Source organism: Macaca mulatta, chromosome 10, assembly GCF_049350105.2.
Source record: "Macaca mulatta isolate MMU2019108-1 chromosome 10, T2T-MMU8v2.0, whole genome shotgun sequence".
In the NCBI taxonomy this organism is placed as follows: Eukaryota; Metazoa; Chordata; class Mammalia; order Primates; family Cercopithecidae; genus Macaca; species Macaca mulatta.
In genome coordinates, this window is record NC_133415.1 from 7,473,358 (window position 1) to 7,492,572 (window position 19,215).

The window sequence follows — 19,215 nt, forward strand, 5'->3', positions numbered from 1 at the left end:
AGTTCAAGACCAGCCTGGCCAACATGGTGAAACCCCGTCTCTATTCAAAAATACAAAAAATAGCCAGGCGTGGTGGCTGGTTAATTTAGCTACTTGGAAGGTTGAGGCAGGGGGAATCGCTTGAACCTGGGAGGTAGAGGTTGCAGTCAGCTGAGATTGCACCACTGCATTCCAGCCTGGGCGATAGGGTGAGACTCCCTCTCAAAAAAAAAAAAAAAAAAATTTAAGAAAATCAGGGGAGAATGTTTAAGAGTGGAATGGTGTTTTACAGTTTCCATAGCATGTGGAGATACCTCGACGGATGTTGCATGTCAGAGACAGTTCCAGGGGTATAAATTAGACAGCCTTCCCAGAAAGCACAATAAAGCCCTAAAAACACTAAAAATCCTTGGATCTGGCAACTTCACATCTAGAATTTCATATTAATGTAAAACTTGGCCAGGTATGGTAGCTCACGCCTGTAATTCCAGCACTTTGGCAGGCCAAGGTGGGCAAATCACGAGGTCAGGAGTTTGAGACCAGCCTCGCCAACATGGTGAAACCTCATCTCTACTAAAAAAATACAAAAAAATTAGCCGGGCGTGGTGGCAGGCACCTGTAGTCCCAGCTACTCAGGAGGCTGAAGCAGGAGAATTGCTTGAACCTGGGAGGCAGAGCTTGCAGTGAGCCGAGATCCCGCCACTGAACTCTAGCCTGGGCGACAAAGTGAGACTCCATCTCAAAAAAAAAAGAAAGAAAAAAACCACACAAACTCAATGTCCAAAGCTTGGGGTTTGGTCTTTAAAAAGATAATAGTGTGTCCTAAGACAAAACACGCAGCCATTAAGATGATAAACTTTCTCTCTCTCATTCCTCACGGGGGAAATGCAAAAGGGCTCGGCCACTCTGGAAGCTCGCCTGGCAGCCCCTCACGAAGGGGAGGCATGCCCTTAACGTGTGACTGAACAACTGCGCTCCCCGGCATTTACCCAGCTGATGTGACAACCTTTGTCCGGAGAAGCTGCCCACAACCACCTGCACACACATGTTTCTAGAAGCTTTACTCATCACTGCCCAGCACTAGAAGCAACCAAGCTGTCCTTCGGCAGCTGAATGGATAAACAAATTGTGATACCTCCAGACAAAGGAATATTATTCAGCAATAAGAAGAAACAAGCTATCGGGTCCCAGAAAGACATGGAGGGACCTTAAGTGCATATTACTACGGAAACGAAGACAACTTGAAAAGGCTACAAACTGTATGATCCCAACTCCCAAACTGTCTGCAAAGGGCAAAACTCCATGGACGGTTCCAAGACCTGTCGGTTCCAGTGGTCTGGTGGGAGGGATGAAGGGAGCCCAGGATTTTTAGGGCGGTGAAGCCACTTTGTGTGATCCTGGAATGGTGAACGCAGGACATCATGCATTTGTCAAAGCCCACAGAAGGTATAACACTAAGAGTGAACCCTCACGTAAACTGCGGCCTTGAGTTATCGTATTGCTTCGCCAATCCTAACCAATGAGGTATCACACTGCCTCACCAATCCTAACCAATGAGGTATCACACTGCCTCACCAATCCTAACCAATGAGGTATCACACTGCCTCACCAATCCTAACCAATGAGGTATCACACTGCCTCACCAATCCTTACCAATGAGGTATCACACTGCCTCACCAATCCTAACCAATGAGGTATCATACTGCCTCACCAATCCTAACCAATGAGGTATCACACTGCCTCACCAATCCTAACCAATGAGGTATCATACTGCTTCACCAATCCTTACCAATGAAGCATCCTAACACAAGGTGCTAATCAGAAAGGAAGCTATGTGGGTTATACAGGAACACTGTACTTTTAGCCCAACTTTTCTGTAAACCTAAAACTGCTCTAAGAAATTAAGCCTATTAACTAAAATGCAATTGTAATATGTCAATAATATAAAATATGTAGCTGTTAAAAATGGCATTTACTCTCATAAAAATATACTGCTATATCATTATGAGAGGTGGTGAGAGAAATGGGTTTAAAAATAATACGTAGGGGCCGGGTGCAGTGGCTCACGCCTGTAATCCCAGCACTTTGGGAGGCCAAGGCAGGCAGATCACGAGGTCAGGAGTTTAAGACCAGTCTGGCCAACACAGTGAAACCCCGTCTGTACTAAAAATACACAAAAAGTTAGCTGGGCGTGGTGGCGGGCACCTGTAATCCCTGCTATTTAGGGGGCTGAGGCAGGAGAATCGCATGAACCTGGGAGGCAGAGGTTGCAGTAAGCCGAGATCATGCCACTGCACTCCAGCCTGGGTGACACAGTGAGACTCCATCTCAAAATAATAATAATAATAATAATATGTAGGGGCCGGGCACGGTGGCTCATTCCTATAATCCCAGTACTTTGGGAGGCAGAGGCAGGTGGATCACGAGGTCAGGAGTTTGAGACCAGCCTGGCCAATATGGCAAAACCCCATCTCTACTAAAAATACAAAAATTAGCTGGACGTGGTGGTGGGCACCTGTAATCCCAGCTACTTGGGAGGCTGAGGCCAGAGAATCGTTTGAACCCAGGAGGTGGAGCTTGCAGTAAGCCAAGATCATGCCATTGCACTCCAGCCTGGGCAACAGGGCGAGACTCCGTCTCAAAAATAAATAATAATAATATGTAAACAAAACAAAAGGAAGAGTAGGAAGCACACGTCAAACCTGCAGGGAACAGACAACAACATGTTTATCCATGTTCTCTCTGGGCAGGATTGCGGGTCATCTTCATAGAGTTTTTGCTTCGATATATTTTCTCATTTTCCTACAATTATCTCAATAAATGTTCTACACCTGCTACATCATAAGTTCTGTGGTAGGTGCTAATGCCACCACCGTGAAAGAGGAACGTCTATTATTGCTGGAAGCTAATAACAGGTACATGGCTTCCGAGGTGAGATGTGAGCCCTTCTAGCCTTGGCACCACGACGGGCAAGGACAGACCTTCACTCTGTGGCCCGATGCTGTGCATGCTGAATCCGCGGACGCTGGTTGGTCCCCCGAGGTAAAACCTAGGACAAAACGGCACGGGTCAGAGGAAAGTCATGAGGTGAGAAACGACACGACACACGGAACGCGCAGTGCAGGAAGCACGCGTCTGACTCACATGTGGTACTGGATTACTGACAGCATTTTCACAGGCAAACCCTTTGAGAAAGACCAGGAGGGTGTACACTACAGGAGAATTTCATAAAAATCTCAACCCCTAAGGAGACGCTGCAAACTTTGGAGATGCAGGTGAGACACAAGACGCAAAGAAAGACACTAGGAGAGAGGGGCAGGGCAAACAGTCCGTCACAGCGGAACCATCGCTGTCTGTGAGGATTCATGGCGCAGTTCCTTTTCACGGCGGGCCTCCTACTGGCTCTCAGCGTGATATGAAGCGAAGAAGAGCAGGATACAAATTATTTAATAGTATAATCCCAATATTACAAAAAGGGGGGCTATAATACTAGAAACAGACCAAAAAAGAATTCTTGTTAGGTTTATAATTTTTAAATATGAGCTCCTCTTGTTCCCTAACGAACTGGATTATCACACTCTCACCAACCATATCTGAATAATATGAAAAGCATGAATTAAAAATTAATTACACAAAAACCCATCCACTTTCTGAAAAATTGAACAGCATATTAGAACCCGATTTTAGATCATGATAATTACTAAAAAACGAATTTAAATGACAATAGAAATTCTGTGTAATCTTTCCAGCCAAGAGGCAGCCAAGGACACAACCCCAGCAGATGCCCTCAGAGCCCTCTGACCCTTGAGGCCGCGGGAGGCTAAGAACACCCCGCAGGTCTGACACAGCACAAAGGGAACAGGGCAGGGCCTTTTCTGGTTTTCCTACCACATAAAAGCCTTTATGAATTTTTTCATCTTAATTTGAGTTTTAAAACCTATAAATGTGTTTTTACTACTTGGGATTTATAAGCAAGGCTTTTCTGAATACCCCATCAATATGAATTGCAAAAACAAACAGCAAGCTTCATTTTTAAAGAAATGATAAATCAGGCCAGGCGTGGTGGCTCGCACCTGTAATCCCAGCATTTTGGGAGGCTGAGGTGGGCAGATCACCTGAGGTCAGGGGTTAGAGACCAGCCTAGCCAATATGGTAAAACCTCGTCTCTACTAAAAATACAAAAATTAGCTGGGCGTGGCGCCGGGTGCCTAGAGTTCCAGCTACTTGGGAGGCTGGGGCAGGAGAATAGCTTGAACCCGGGAGGCGGAGGTTGTAGTAAGTCGAGATCGTGCCACTGCACTCCCGCCTGGGCGACAGAGCAAGACTCTGTCTCAAAAAAAATACATAAATAAAATAAAAAAGAAATGATAAATCACACATTGAATACAAATGATCCACGATGCACATAACATAATGAGTGAAACGGTTCTGCCTGCTGCATCCCGGGCTCCAGGGTGCCCCAGGCTCCGGGGTGCCCACCGTCACTGTTTTGGTGGCTGGCTTCCCAGGCCCTTGGTGCTACACCTGCATGCACCCTGCAAAGGGATCCACTAAACATATTCATGTGCAAAATTTCAACTTATGAACACATATCTCCTTATTTTTAATAACTGCATAGATCTGGAATGGTTGTGCTAGAATGTCATCATTTCCCTACTGGGGAACTTACATAAGACAGTTTCAAATTCTTTGCTACTTATCAGCCACGCTACAGTGGACATCCTTCTACACATAAATCTTTACACACTTAGAAAAGTACTTTTGTCAATTAGATTCATGGAGTTTTGTGAAACTGTTAGGATCCAGAGTTTATAAATCTAAAATTGTTCTACCTCCAAACCACCATCCAAAAAGGCTGTACCAGTACATTTTAACTAATGCAGGGTTGAAAAAAAAGTTTTTCGCCCTAGAGGACAATGATTACTATTTCGAAGCAACAAGTACAAGTTCATACCCTGCTGGCAGGGGCATAAATTGCTGTAAGCTTCCTAAAAGCAGCACCCAGCAATACTACGAGTTCTACTTTGAGAGAGTAATTCCACAGAAAATAAAATAAACAACAAATTATCTTAAAAGCTATTATTCAGTGTTATTTATAAAAATCACAAATTAGAAACAAATGAAATATCAAAAAATACACGGTAGGCTAAAAAGTTATGGTATATGCAAATAATGAAACATAGGCCACTACAATGCTGCCTCTAAAGAATTTCTCATCACTTGGTGAGTGATTTCTCTAATTTCTTTAAGTGTTTCCCCATTTTTGCATTTCTGCAATGAGTATGAACTGTGTTCCTTCATAATCAAAAGGGAACAATACATTTTTTAATATAATAAAGTAACTTCCCCAACAAAAGCAAAAAATATTAAGTATGAGGTATACTTGATACTTTGAAATTAGATTAAATATAAATACTAAAGTAAAATTTGAAATACTATGCTCTCCTAACTTCTCTAAAATATCTTATAAAAACAACCGAAAAGATCCAAAGGAAAATATGTGCAAATTATCCATTCATTGATGAGTACTCACCTATCAGCAATACTTGATGGCTTATCACCAATGGGCACCAACATCCCACCCCAGAGAGACGCCGAAAAAACCTGTTCAAATAGAGACAAACGGCTGTTTTCTCCCAGCATTCCTTTCACTCCAGGGAACATCAGCAACTAGCAAACTGGCCACACACGGAACGCCCGTGGCGTGCAGAGCTCCGTGCCAGGGTGCAAGGGCCGCAGGAGAACACCTGGCTTGTTCTGTTGCAGAGCTACACTTCGAAGGGCCATGTGGATTCTATCAAAACATGTAATTCCAAAGTCCAAATCAAGACACACCAAAGGTGAGCAGGGCCTGGCTTCCATTCGGACACAGGGCAGGCCCCTGCTCTGTGATGGGAAGTGACGCCCAGAAGCATGAGCCAAGGCCTCACAGAGGACGGAGCCAGGCCCCCTGCACCTGCTCAGGCCTCTTTGCTGTGGCCTCAAAATGTGACAGGATTCAAGGCACACAGCATTTTAGCCTGAAAGAAGGTACTGGCAGCAAGGCTCCCCCAATGCAGAGACGCGCTCCCAGCCCCACTCTCAGGGACAGAGCCCTGTCTCTCACAGGGCAGGAGGCAGTAGCCAGTCTCATCTTCACGCCACAAAACCTTCTCAACAATGTCCTCAACCAGTTGGAGGCTCTCCTGCTCCCTGCACCCTATGTTTTCAGGTGGCTGGCCGAGCCTCATGTGCTGTCTGCATTGCAAATGCCTACGTCCCTCTAAGCTGCTCAGAAATGGCTTTCTCAGAAGTTTCTGTAGAAAGGACAAGCTTCTGTCCCCACAGCAGCTGGCATTTTATTCTCAGCCCGGTGTCCGGACTCTGCTCAGAAGGCTCCAGGGCTTCCCTCTCATGTAGAGTGGAAGCAAGAGCCCACACCCGGCCTCCAAGGCCCCCCTGCTACTACTGCTCTTGGAATTCGTGCTCCCGCCCCAGGTGTCCCACTGTCCCACACTTGCTCCCTCACCGTGCTCCGGGCTGTGCTCAGGGGTTGCCTTACTAGCCACCCTCCCTGACCATCCTAACTAGACGGCATTCCCTTCTGGTCACTTTCCACCGCTTAATTCTGCCTTATTTTTCTTCACAACACTTGTCACCACCTCCTCAATTATATACAAAGATATCAGCTTATAGGTTTCCCTGCTCAAGAATGGAAGTTCCTTGAGAGCAGGAATTGGGTTTTGTTCACTGATATATTCTTAGTGTCTGGGCAGTGCCTGGCAGCCAGCATACATGTGTTGGATGGGTGGATGGGTGGATGGGTGGGTGGATGGGTGGGTGGGTGGGTGAATGTATGGATGGATGAATGGATGGATAGATGGACAGATGAGTGGATGGATGGATGGATGGATGGATGGATGGATGGATGGATGGATGGATAGATAGGTGGACGGGTGGGTGGGTGGGTGGATGGGTGGATGGATGGATGGACAAATGGATGGATAGATGGATGGATGAGTGGATGGGTGGGTGGGTGGATGGGTGGATGGATGGATGGATGGATGGATGGATGGATGGATGGATGCATGGATGCATGGATAAATGGGTGGGTGGATGGATGGATGGATGGATGGATGGATGGATAAATGGGTGGGTGGATGGATGGTTGGATGGATGGATGGATAGGTGGGTGGGTGAGTGGATGGATGGATGGACAGATGGACGGATGGGTAAATGGGTGGGTGGATGGATGGGCACTACAACAGGATAAGCACAAGAGCTACGGGCATAGTGGAGGAGCCCCCACTTCCATCTGGGAGGTTAAAGAAGGCTTGCAAGAGACACAGCTATACCAAAGTCTTAAAGGCAGGGGAGTGGGAGGCCAAGGGAACATCGGAATAAAAGAGAGTTACGGCCAGCGGCAGACAGAGTAAATACAAGTGCCTGGGAGTCAGAGCAAGCCAAGGCCTTCTGGGAAACAAAAAGTATTTCGACAGAGTGGAAGCATAAGACACGCACAGTGATAAAGGATCAAGGGCTACAGGCACCCTAACAGTACAAGCCATTTGTGTAGGAAAGCGGTACGGTAAGGCTTGTGTTTCAGAAACACTAACATGTCCGCAGTGTAGAGAAGGGGAAGGGGAAGGCAGGGAGTGGGACAGGAGCAGAGACGACTCAGAACGTGACCTCGGTTCAGTGCGGATGGGCAGTGCTGAGGGGAGGAGAGGCAGGGCCCAGTGGGTGGCAGGTGGCTCAGGGGAGGACTGAGAGCAGATAGGGAGTTAAGTTCAAGGGCAGCCGGGTGCACTGTGCGCGTCAGTGGATGGAGAGCCCAGGCGTGGGTACAGATCTGGGGGGAAGGCAATGAGCTCTGTTGATGTGAGGTGTCTGTAAGGCAGGGGTTGAGACAGCCAGGAGCACTTGAGTCTGGGCCCAGGAAGGAGAGCAGGAGAAGCAGAGTTGCTGCGCACAGGCGGCAGCTGCAGCCACAGAGCTGGAGGAGACCATCCTGGAGAGGAGCAGGGTGGGGAGCTGGCTACAGGGATCTAGGGGCAAGCCATGCCTATGAGGCAGAAAGGGCCCTGAGAAGAGAAAACTGGGGAGTGGGAGGGCACAGCAATGATGAGTCAAGAAAACAAGAGAGAGAAAGTGAGAACAGGCGAGCAGGCGACAGCATCCAGTGCCGCAGAAGGGATCGACATGGGCTCACCGCGCCGGACAGCAAGGAGGCCTGTGGTGGCCTCTGAAGTGGCAGGGGCAGAGGAAGGCAGGAGCCAAGCTCAAAGTGCACAGTCAAGGGCTGAACCGGGGCAGTAACAAATTATTTTATAATGAGCTCTCTAGAAACAGTCGCAGGCACCATTTCATTAAAACTCAATCCTTGCCCCCAAGTTTTAAGGAAGATAAGGACCCAGGCAGCAACGGCAGGGCAGAGCTGCCCCCAGCCACTGGGTACTGGGAAGACGTGAGAAACATGCCAGGTGTCCTCCCAGCCTGGGGCTCCTCTGGCAAGACCAGAATCCAGTCACTTACTCCTCACTCCTGAGTGAATCAGAAGAAAGTGACCCAATAGGACTAAAGATTTAAAAATAATAATAAGAAGAAAATTTCTGAAAGCACCCAGAGCCCTGTAGACCCAGCAAAGTGAAGACTCAAAAGGTCCATGGAACAGCATTTCAAGGGCAAGAGACACCCCTTTGTCCTCCAGTCACCCCTCCTCCGAGGCCCTGAGATGATAAATGGTGAAGGGCTCTCTCACGGTCCTATGTGTAATGATTAGCAGAGGTTCCTTTTTTTTTTTTTTTTTTTTTTGAGAAGGAGTCTCGCTCTGTCACCCAGGCTAGAGTGCAGTGGCGCGATCTCGGCTCACTGCAAGCTCTGCCTCCGGGGTTCACGCCATTCTCCTGCCTCAGCCTCCCAAGTAGCTGGGACTACGCCCAGTTATTTTTTTTTATTTTTAGTAGAGACGGGGTTTCACCATGTTAGCCAGGATGGTCTCAATCTCCTGACCTCATGATCTGCCCGCCTCAGCCTCCCAAAGTGCTGGGCTTACAGGCATGAGCCAACACACCCAGCCATCCATCAGAGGTTACTTTTAAAAGAAAACAATTACCGCTTCTCCCCAGACTGCCTGCAAATCTGGCTAAACTGGAAACATCAAAGGTTAGGCATCACCGCTCAGGCTTCCACTCTGTGCTTTAGATATTCAGGAGCTAAGATTCTGTGGTAAGATCCCCAAAGTAAGGGCTGACAGTGCAGGAGCCAGCATCCATTAGATACTCACCGAATCAAATATGAGTTGCTTGTTCAACTGAAGTTCAAAATCTTCTTTGATGAAGCTCACATCCCCGCCAGTGTAGCCTGCCAGTTCCTGCAGGGAAAGAGCGCTCAGGTCGAAGACAGCGAACGGACTTATTACAGGAGCTATAGAACCATGTTTTTGCATCAGGATTTAATTTTGCTGTTTTGTATTTTTTTAAAAGGCAACAGAAAGTTCTGTCCCCCAGAAGCCACATCCTAATTGTTGCAGACAGCAACAGCGGACAGACTGGGATGGAGGATCCGCAGATCCAAGCGGCGCCGAGGCCGCCCCCTGGCTGTGTGCGGGGAGCACTGGCAACCCAAGTGTCTGAACACAGAGCTCAGCACGGGCGGCTTGGCTCGTTGGCTTCATCAGCGTTTGGGGAAAAACTCAGCTGACCTTTCGCAATGTGAGCTATTTTGTATAAAAACCTGATTTCTAGTTGCTCCTCTGAAACTGAAGGTCAGGCACCCCTGGGCTTTCGCCCTGCTTGACAACACCTAACTACCACTGGCCAGAGCGAGGGTAGCTGCTCGGGGAAGCCTCAAGGTTCGGTGCAGCCCCCGCTGCCCTCACTCTCAAGCCACCAAGGTGGGCTCTTCACTGTGCCTGCACCTTGTAGGTACCTTATGGTAAAGAACTATGCCCCCGCCTCCAACAAGAGGGCAACCCAAAGACGGACTAACAGCCTGCCTCCAACACCAGCAGAGAAGCACACTCCTCTAAGGTGGTGAAGACCATTCCTCCAGCACCTCCTGCTGCCACGGTGCACCTGCTCTGTAGCCGCTGAGGGATGATCCCTGCCTTCGGGCACTCTCTCCCGGGTAACACCAAGCCACAGCCCTCCTCCTGGCCTATTACAGACCCTCATCAAGAATGCCACAGCCTTACCCCCACCTTGGGTTCTGTGAAGGCACAAGACTGAACTGTAGGGCATAGGGAACAATTCCCGGGCTCGAAGCCCTGAGAGTGGAGCTGGCGACCCTCACAAGCGATACTGCACGTGTGATTACTCTGTGGGACTGCCCACCCTCAGGGCCACCCAGCCCACCGGGACTTTACTGTCCAAAGCTGGCTCCCCTCCCCCTGCGGGGTCACAGGTGAAACAACACTACCTGGTTAACTTTCAGCAAAGCACCTCTTCTTGGTAAGATGGAAGAATTCCGAGAATCGATGACCATGGCGTGCTGAAAGAAATTTGAAGTGGGGTATTTTCACTTCCAGCAGTTCTATCAGATAACCGTTAGCACTCACAGCACGCGGGCCACCACGCTAGCACTCTACAACTATCACGTCATTCCATGTTCACAGAGCCCTTGGAGGAAGTGAGGGTGACCATCCCTATCTTACATAGGAGGACACCGAGACGTCCACGCTGAGACTTGAGCTTCAACTGAATAAACGACTCCTGCTCACTACGTGGAAATGAACACCCGCCACTGGGTTCATTGAACACCCGCCACTGGGTTCATTCTCTCAAGGAGCTCGACGCCCTGGCCTCAGTCAGCTCAACCAGGTTCCTCCTTTTTGAAAGCTGAAATTCCACAGTCAGCTCTGAAGCACACCTCTTCCTGTTACCACTGACATTGTTTGGAAAGGACAACACAAGGCAGGACACCACAAGCCCTCAGGGAGCAGGGGCCGCCACTGTGGACACCCCATCTGGGCGACGCTTCTCAATCAGCCCCGATATTGGCAAAGACTGTTTTTCCAATGCATAGCATGGTTCCACCAACAAAACTATTTACTCCAACTAAGAGACACTGTTACCGAAAGAGATGATTTCAGTGAATGTCCGCTTTCTTTTCGAACAGCAAATGACGCCGTCCTGGAGAGGCAGCCCAGTTCTCGCCACACACCTTCCCACTTGACGGTGTGGCTGGTCTTCCATATGGGAAACTGCAACACAGAAATTAGACATCTTTTCGGAACACATGTATTTAGGAAGTTGTTGCAAATCATTTTTTGGAATGAGGCATCATGAAACAATGAACTAAATACCTAAAATAATTTTTTTTTAATGATGAGAGAGGGAGAAGGGGAAGAAGAGAAGGGGAAGAGAAAACCAGAGGGAAGAAGGGCAAAGGAAGAAAGGGGGAAAGTTGTGAACGGAACCAAAGGCAGTATTGCTCTAAGTAGCAGGACTGTCCCTGTGAGGGACAGGGCTGGTCTGAGGGCTGCAGGCAGCTGTTTCATCGACAGGCACCGTCTCTTTCCTGCTTCCTTGTAAGGGGTAAGGCATCTAAGACGATCTGATGGCACACACCCCACCTGTCCACCCGAACCTATCTGAAGCCAGGGCTCACAACCCAGCGACTTGCACAAGCCCACAGAGAAGGTGGCAGAGAAAAGAGTTATGTGGGAGGCAAGAGGATCCTTCTTGCAGCAGAGGCCTGAGCCGGGTGAATTCTGGGGTCCAAGCAGGTGGGACCTGCTTCCCAGCCTGATACTCTCTTTCCTGACGCCAGGACAGCTCATCTTAGATTTCTGTCTCGGAGAAATGTTTTCTGAACAGTGAGCGATGTTTGGTGGCTTTGGGAAGTGGTGGGACAGTGATTTAACTCTTACGAGGAAGCCAGGCCACCCCACACTCCCCAGGGGGCATCCCATGCTGGGCACTCTCTAGCCCTCAGGCTTGCAATTGAACTCCAGGCCACTGGGTGAGTGGGGCCTCCATCCCGCCCTCATGGTGAGAAGCACCCACCTCAGCACCCACAGGACCCTGGGGAACTGGTACAGGAAGGGTAGCCTGCACAGCCACCACCTCTAAACTAGGATTCAGGCACTTTCCCAAATGCCTGTGGGAGGTGTAGAGCTTCCTAAATCATTTCTTCATTCCTTAGAAGGCCTGACATGGGCTCCAAGGACACCACTCGGTATGATCTGGTCTGTTCCAGAAGCTCAGTTTCAGGGCGGTCGGTGACAAGGTCTCTGCCTCCCCTTCCCTCCTCCGCTCTACCCGCACCCACCCCAGGCCACGACTACACTTTGGTGTCTTTCATCTCCGCTATTTTTGTGAAAAAATAAGGTATTTCTACTCTCCTAAAAATCTGCTCTTTAAAAAGGCTTAGAAAGAGATGAAGCACGACACCAGGGAGAAGGGTGGCTAAGCTCCCAGGAGCCTGAGCACTGCGGGCGCACACAGGAACCTGGAGACCTGCTGGAGCACGGCGGGCTGCAGAGAGCAGCGGGTGCCCCGGACGTCCCCTCCACGGCCCCACCAGAGGGCATCTAACGACAGTATCGAAACAGAAGGGTGTCTGAGGGCTGTTCCCTTCCAGACAAGAAAATCTGGAGAGAAGGAAATGAAACTGCCAATGTGCCCAGCTTCTCCCATCTCCATCTGGAACCTGGAGTCTACCTGGCCCGCCTCTGCATGCTCCGAGTTCTCATGGCCTTGGTCTGCAAGGACCAGAGGCGCAGGGCACTAACGCACCTCAAGCACCTACACTGAGCCACTGGCCGCATCGGGAGCTTTACCACGCCTCTCGTCCAAGCCTCACAACAGCCTAGGGCTGTGAGCTCCTGTCCCTCATTTCACAGATGAGTCATCTGCCTGAGGTCGCACAGCCCTAAGGGAGACGGGGGAGTCCAAGCTCCAGCGATCGCCCCCAGGGCTGCTGTTTGGGTTCTTGGAAGGAGAGCAGGCTCCAAGCTTCCCGGGCCCCACGCCCTGTGAGTCGGACTTGGCAGCTCAAGGTGGGACCCGTGAATGTGCGTTTCTAGCAAGCCCACGGCTGAGTCCGATGCTGCTGGTCTGAAGACCACAGGTGGGGACTGACTCTTACGTAGTATTCTATCTCAGGGCTCTCCGCATGAACCAAAGCCCAGAACAAAAGGAGTCAGGAACAGTGGAAACAGGAAGGGAAAAAAAGAGCAGGTTATCATAAAGCCCCAAAAAGGCCAAATGGTATGAACTCCAATGGTAGTATTTAATCATACCTTTCTAGGTGTAAACTTAGGTGTGAACCAAAAATGAAAACTTCCAGACCAGGCGCAGTGACTCACGCCTGTAATCCCAGCACTTTGGGAGGCTGAGATGGGCAGATCACTTGAGGTCGGGAGTTCGAGACCAGCCTGGCCAACATAATGAAACCTGCATCTCTACTAAACATACAAAAATTAGCTGGACATGGTGGTGCACACCTGTAGTCCCAGCTACTTGGGAGGCTGAGACAGGAGAATCACTTGAACCCGGGAGGTAGAGGTTGCAGTGAGCTGAGATCGTGCCATTGTACTCCAGCCTGGGCGACAAGAGCAGTAAACCTCTGTCTCAAAAAAAAAAAAAAAAAAAAAAAGACACCTTCCAGTGATCTGACCAACTCTGCTGACTATGAGAAACTTTCAGTCTCCACACATATGGGGAAGGACAACCAATGGTGGCTCAGGTAGTCAGAACCAGGTTAAGGAGCTGCTAACATTGGCATCAGCCACTCTTGGGCTCCCGGCAGCCTGTACTCGGCTAGAGAAGAGGCACCTGGCCAGGAGGTAGCTGGTGCGGAAGGCAGAGGGCCTGTGCTCTCCACGCTGCCCTCTTGCTGCCTTTGGGAATCAATGAAAAAGGCACCCTGTTTCCCCGCAAGCCCAGAGGGAAGGACTGAAATGCTACTCACACTGTACTCAGCTGACATTCCTCTGTCCGTCTCCCGCAGTGAGCTCCAAGGGAACTGTCCAGTAACTTTATATAAGTTTACAGAGAAACTAGGAGACAATGGGATAGAGCTTTAAAAGCTGAAACAGTGATTAGAACTTGCACACATTTAAATCAACAGATTTAACACTACGCCCATGGGGCTCATCTTCAAGAGGAAATCTACAGCCTGTGGTCACTGCAGAAGTGGCAGCTGATTCTGTCACGGTTCTTTTCACAAATAAGCCATCTATTTTAACTTTCTATCAGGCCAGTGTACTCAATGATCTGCTGGGCTTCCTACTTTCTTTCGAAGTTTCCAGGCCGGGGTTTGAAGAAGGACAGGCCATACGAAGTTTCTTTTGTTCCATAGGAAAACTGAAAGGTCACCTTCTCTGCGCGACCAAGAAGATTAGGGAGCTTGAGGCCAAGTACCTAGGAGGAAAAAAAAAAAAAAGAAAAAAAACATAGTAGTGGTCTAAATTGAAGGAATGAGAACTCTGGATAAAGACTATGCTAGCAAAGGGACTTCTGTAAAAACAGAAGGAAAATGCTAACTACAGATCTAGTCTTTCATTTGTAATCACTTTCATTCTTTAAAACATGTGGCTGCTGAGTGCTCACATCCTGCATTCAAACCTGATTAATGCAAGGGACAAGCTAACCTTGCCACCTGTGAAGCTCAAGAATGTTAAGTTCTACAGATTTACAGTTTAAAGGAATTTGAACAAGAGACTATTAATATGAACATTCTCCAAATCATTCCTAATTACTGACGTTAACATTGTTATCAAACAACCCAAAACATTATCACCAATTCTAGGGTGACTAAAGAGAAACCACAAACAACAACAGATTAAGGTAAATGAAATGACAGAATTTTGAAACTATTATCAGCTTTTAGAATGCAGTCATAGTGTAAAAGTTCCCAATCAAAGTTCCAATATAAGAAAATAAAAAGCCTGTAGCATACCATACTGCCTTCATTGTTTCCAACCATGGTGTTATAACTGCCGGTTAATCTCCTTAATTCAGTTACTTCAAAGGTAACATCTAACCCATTTGGAAGTGCATCATCACCTAAATAAAAAATATTAAACAATAAGACAGCTAGGATGTTATTTTACTTTGGGTTCCCATTGCTAAAAAAGACAAAAAGCTATCTGAAGGTTCATTCTATTTTACAATCTCCTTTGGAAAATAATATCATCATGAGAATGTTTAAAAGAAAGCTCCCACACAAAATCAAAATATTGCACACCTCTACACCAAAAAATAATGTTTCTAGTTTCTCTGGTAGAATATATCAATAAACAGGGCTGCGCATGGCAACTCAGGCCTGTAATCACAATGCTTTGGGAGGACGAGGTGGGAGGATCACTTTCAGGCCAGGAGTTCAAGACCAGCCCCGGCAACATACCAAGACTCTGTCTCTAAAAAAAGGTTAAAAATTAGCCAGATGTGGTGGCGAGCACCTATAGTCTCAACTATTTGGGAGGCTGAGGTGAGAAGATCACTTGAGCCCAGCAGTTAGAGGCTGCAGTGAGCTATGACTGCTACTGCACTCTAGCCTGGATGACAGGGCGAGAACCTGTCTTTAAAAAAAAAAAAAAAAAAAATCTACCTTTGCTACAAGGAGATAACTATAAGTAGCATTATTCACTTAAGCACACTTAAGCAAACAATATTTGCTAAAGGAATCTGTTCTGCCATTAGAGAGGTCCTTGAAAATATTTGGGGTTTCACTCCAACTGACATGAAAATGTGGAACTCACATGACAATAGGGATGTCAGTAACCCTCGAAGATAAACGTGAGATTGTTTACTGTGTTACTGTGTGTAAGAGGCACGTCTGTCCTCCCCCGCACCAGGTGTGATTTGGGTCTGAGCTGGAAGCAAGCACCTCATGACCCACCACGGCACTGGGGTGCCTTGTGCGGAGCGGGCTGGGCTCCGTAGGAGTGCGTGGCCTCTCACGGGAGGGAAAGGTGACTCTTGCCTTTCACACAGTAGTGGTGCTCAGCCCTGGCTGGACATCTAGATGCATCTGGGCAACTGTCAAAATATGACATCTGCCCAGGCACTGCTCTAAGAAGTCAGGTCCAACAGGTCTACGACGGAGCCTCAGTACCGTCTTTTCCTTTTTTTTGAGATGCAGCTTCGTTCCATCACCCAGGATGGAGTACAGAGGGCTGATCTCAGCTCACCGCAACCTCTACCTCCCGGCTTCAAGCAATTCTCCTGCCTCAGCCTCCCGAGTAGCTGGATGACAGGCACCTGCTGCCACACCCGGCTAATATTTTTTGTTTGTTTAGTAGAGATGGGGTTTCGCCATGTTGGCCAGGCTGGTCTCGAACTCCTGACCTTGTGATCTGCCCGCCTTGGCCTCTGAAAGTGCTGGGATCACAGGCATGAGCCCCCGCGCCTGGCACCATCTTTTCTTTCTCTCTTTTTTTTTTTAAATTTTTTATTTAGTGGACTTTATTTCTTAGAGCAGCTCTAGGCGCACAGAAAGATAAAGAATTGTGGCCAGCAACGGTGGGTTGGGGGGAAAATAAGATAAAGCAAAAAGCACAGAGTTTCCATGAACGTCTCCTTACTCTGACACACACTAACATCTCGCATGTGTGGTTCATTTGTCACAAATGATAAACCAATACTCACACCAGTTATTAACTCAAGTCCAGAGTTGACATTAGAGGTCACACGTACTGCTGCCTGTTACAGTGACACGGATCCACCATCACAGTCCACACGGAGGAGCTTCCCTGCCCTAAGCCAACTAAGCTCCTGCATGTCATCCTAACATGCAGCCTAGGTGGAGAGCCTCTGCAGAGGTGGACCAGCTGACCACCTACAAGGGCATGTTTACAACAGGGACAGGAGAGAGCGAAAAACAAATGCCTCCAACAAAACTCGCCCCTGGAAAAGCATCCCAGGTAGTGGGTCGGGTCTTGGGCACCGGAAGTGTCTCGCTCACTTGTTTGCCCCGGGCAAGTTACTTAAGCCTCTCTGAGCCTTGGTTTCACTAGCTGGAAAATACAGGTTGAGTATTGCAAATCCAAAACTTTTTGAGCACTGACATGACACTTAAAGGAAATGCTCACTGGGGCATTTTGGATTTCGGATTTAGCGGTTGGGAATGTTCACAGGTACAATGCAAATATTCCACAATCCAAAAAAATCCAAAATGCAAAACACTTCTGGTCCCAAACATTTCAGATAAGGGATACTCAACCTGTATTTTTTTTTTTTTTTTAAACATAATGACACTTCACCAGGGTTCTGTGAGGATCTAATGGTTATATGCACACAACCGCTTCCTGCAGGGCCGCGCGGGTACTACTGTTAGTATTCCAGGACTCTGAGGTGCGGAGACGTTGTCTCCCGCTATCTCTTCCCTTTCACTAGTCCAGTAGTTCCCCAGCTTGAGCACACATCGGAACCACACAGCTGGCTCATTTGCCACAGGCCGCTGGCCTCACCCTCATCCCCGCCCCCAGAGTTCCTTCTTCGGTGGCATCACATTTCCAACAGGTGACAGTAGCACAGCTGGTCCAGGCCCACACTCTGAGAACCCCTGGTTTTTGTTTGTTTGTTTTTGTTCTGAGACAGAGTCTCGCTCTGCCACCCAGGCTGGAGTGCAGTGGCGCAATCTCAGCTCACTGCAACCTCTGCCTCCCGAGTTCAAGCGATTTTCCTGCCTCAGCCTCCCGAGCAGCTGGGATTACAGGCGCGCGCCACTACGCCCAGCTAATTTTTGTATTTTTAGTAGAGACAGGGTTTCTGTATCTTGGCCAGGCTGGTCTTGAACTCCTGACCTCGTGATCCACTTGCCTCGGCCTCCAGAAGTGCTGGAATTACAGGCATGAGCCACACGCCTGGCCTGAGAACCCCTGTTTTAATGGTAATTGAATCCTTAATTTTTAGCAGAGTACCTAGCCACTCACGCTTTACTTCCCAGCCTCCCTTGCACCTAGGTGTGGCCAAGTGATTAAGTCCTGGCCAATGGGATGAGAGCAGTGCCGTGTACAACACCTAGGACGGGTGCTTAAAGGGAGGGGTAAGCCCTTTCAACCTCCTAGGCTCCTCCCAGATGCTGGAATGAGGACACGGTGCTCAGCCACCAGAGGGACTCAGGGACCCTAGGGATGACAAAGCAACAAGACACCATGGGAGAAACTACACCAGCCCAGGGTGACCTCAGGGAATGAAGGACCACACCAGCCCAAAGTGACCTCAGGAAACCACACTAACCCAAGGTAACTTCAGAGAACAAGGCACCACACTGGCCCAAGGTGACCCCAGGGAACCACGGGAAACCACACCAGCCCAAGGTGACCTCAGGGAACGCAGCACCACACCAGCCCTTGGCAGTCTCCCAGCTGTGTGGAGAGATGGAGACTTCTCTCTTGTCTAAGCCACTGTTCTTTGAGGTCTCCGTTAGTGTTGGCTAAAACTATATTCCAAATAATGAAAATGTCCTTAGTTTATCTAGCACCTTATCTTTTGCAAGCATTTTCCTATATTGTCTTATCTAGGCCTTCTCAAAATTACCCCCCATTCAATTCTGAAGAGTTTACTTATTCACAGATTCATTCCAAATATTTATTTTTCAATGATGTCTGCTGAATTCAGACTAAAGTGGGAACTCTACCGTGCCGTGTTAGGCTCACCATGGTCTGGGCTCCTGACGGCTTTTCTTCCTCGTCTTCCGGCACTCCATTCCCCTGACCTGCACACCAGCTCTTCCTACACTTGTGGTCCACCCAGTGAGCCACTCTCCCTCTGGCGTGGGCCTGGTAAATGCTATCCCTGTCCCCAGAACCCTCTTCACTCCACCTTACTACCAGTCCTTCTCCCCAGACTCACTCAGCCCTTCTCCCCATACTCGCTTAAATGCATCTTCTAGGTCTCAGCTCAGACATCGCCCCTTTGGGGACACCCTCTCTGATCCCCTTCTAATGCCCTGGCCAGGTGAAGCTGTTTCCTCCTTCAGCCTCTTACAGCACAGCATAGCGACTGTGCTGCCATCACTTACTGGTCTGCCCCCAACCTAGCCCCACTGACCGAAGCCCCTTCAGGAGGAGACGATGCCCTGTGTGCTGCTATGACCGAAGCCCGGCAGGAGGAGACCACACCCCGTGTGCTGCTGGGTCTCGCGCTGGGACCTGCACAGGGCCGGCCTCCACGCAGGTGCTCACTAGCCGAAGAAGAAATGTTAAGAAACGTGCCCAGTATCACATAGCAACAAGAAAACGAGCAAAAACTAAAATGGAAATTGGATTCCCTCCTCTTTTTAAAGCACACACCGAGATGAGGT

General features: G+C 48.7%; 1 protein-coding gene across 2 annotated transcripts in view; it reads right to left on the minus strand.

Annotated features, from left to right (window-relative positions):
• The window catches only part of SAMM50 (SAMM50 sorting and assembly machinery component), a 42,479-nt gene that overhangs the window by 9,737 nt on the left and 13,527 nt on the right, over positions 1 to 19,215 (minus strand). For both annotated transcript variants that reach the window (XM_077948806.1, NM_001261726.1), the window contains 8 exon segments: positions 14,866 to 14,972; positions 14,197 to 14,327; positions 13,876 to 13,963; positions 11,033 to 11,161; positions 10,378 to 10,449; positions 9,245 to 9,331; positions 5,513 to 5,583; positions 2,961 to 3,028 (listed from right to left, as the gene is read on the minus strand). In XM_077948806.1, the coding sequence (XP_077804932.1) occupies positions 2,961 to 3,028; positions 5,513 to 5,583; positions 9,245 to 9,331; positions 10,378 to 10,449; positions 11,033 to 11,161; positions 13,876 to 13,963; positions 14,197 to 14,327; positions 14,866 to 14,972 (753 nt within the window).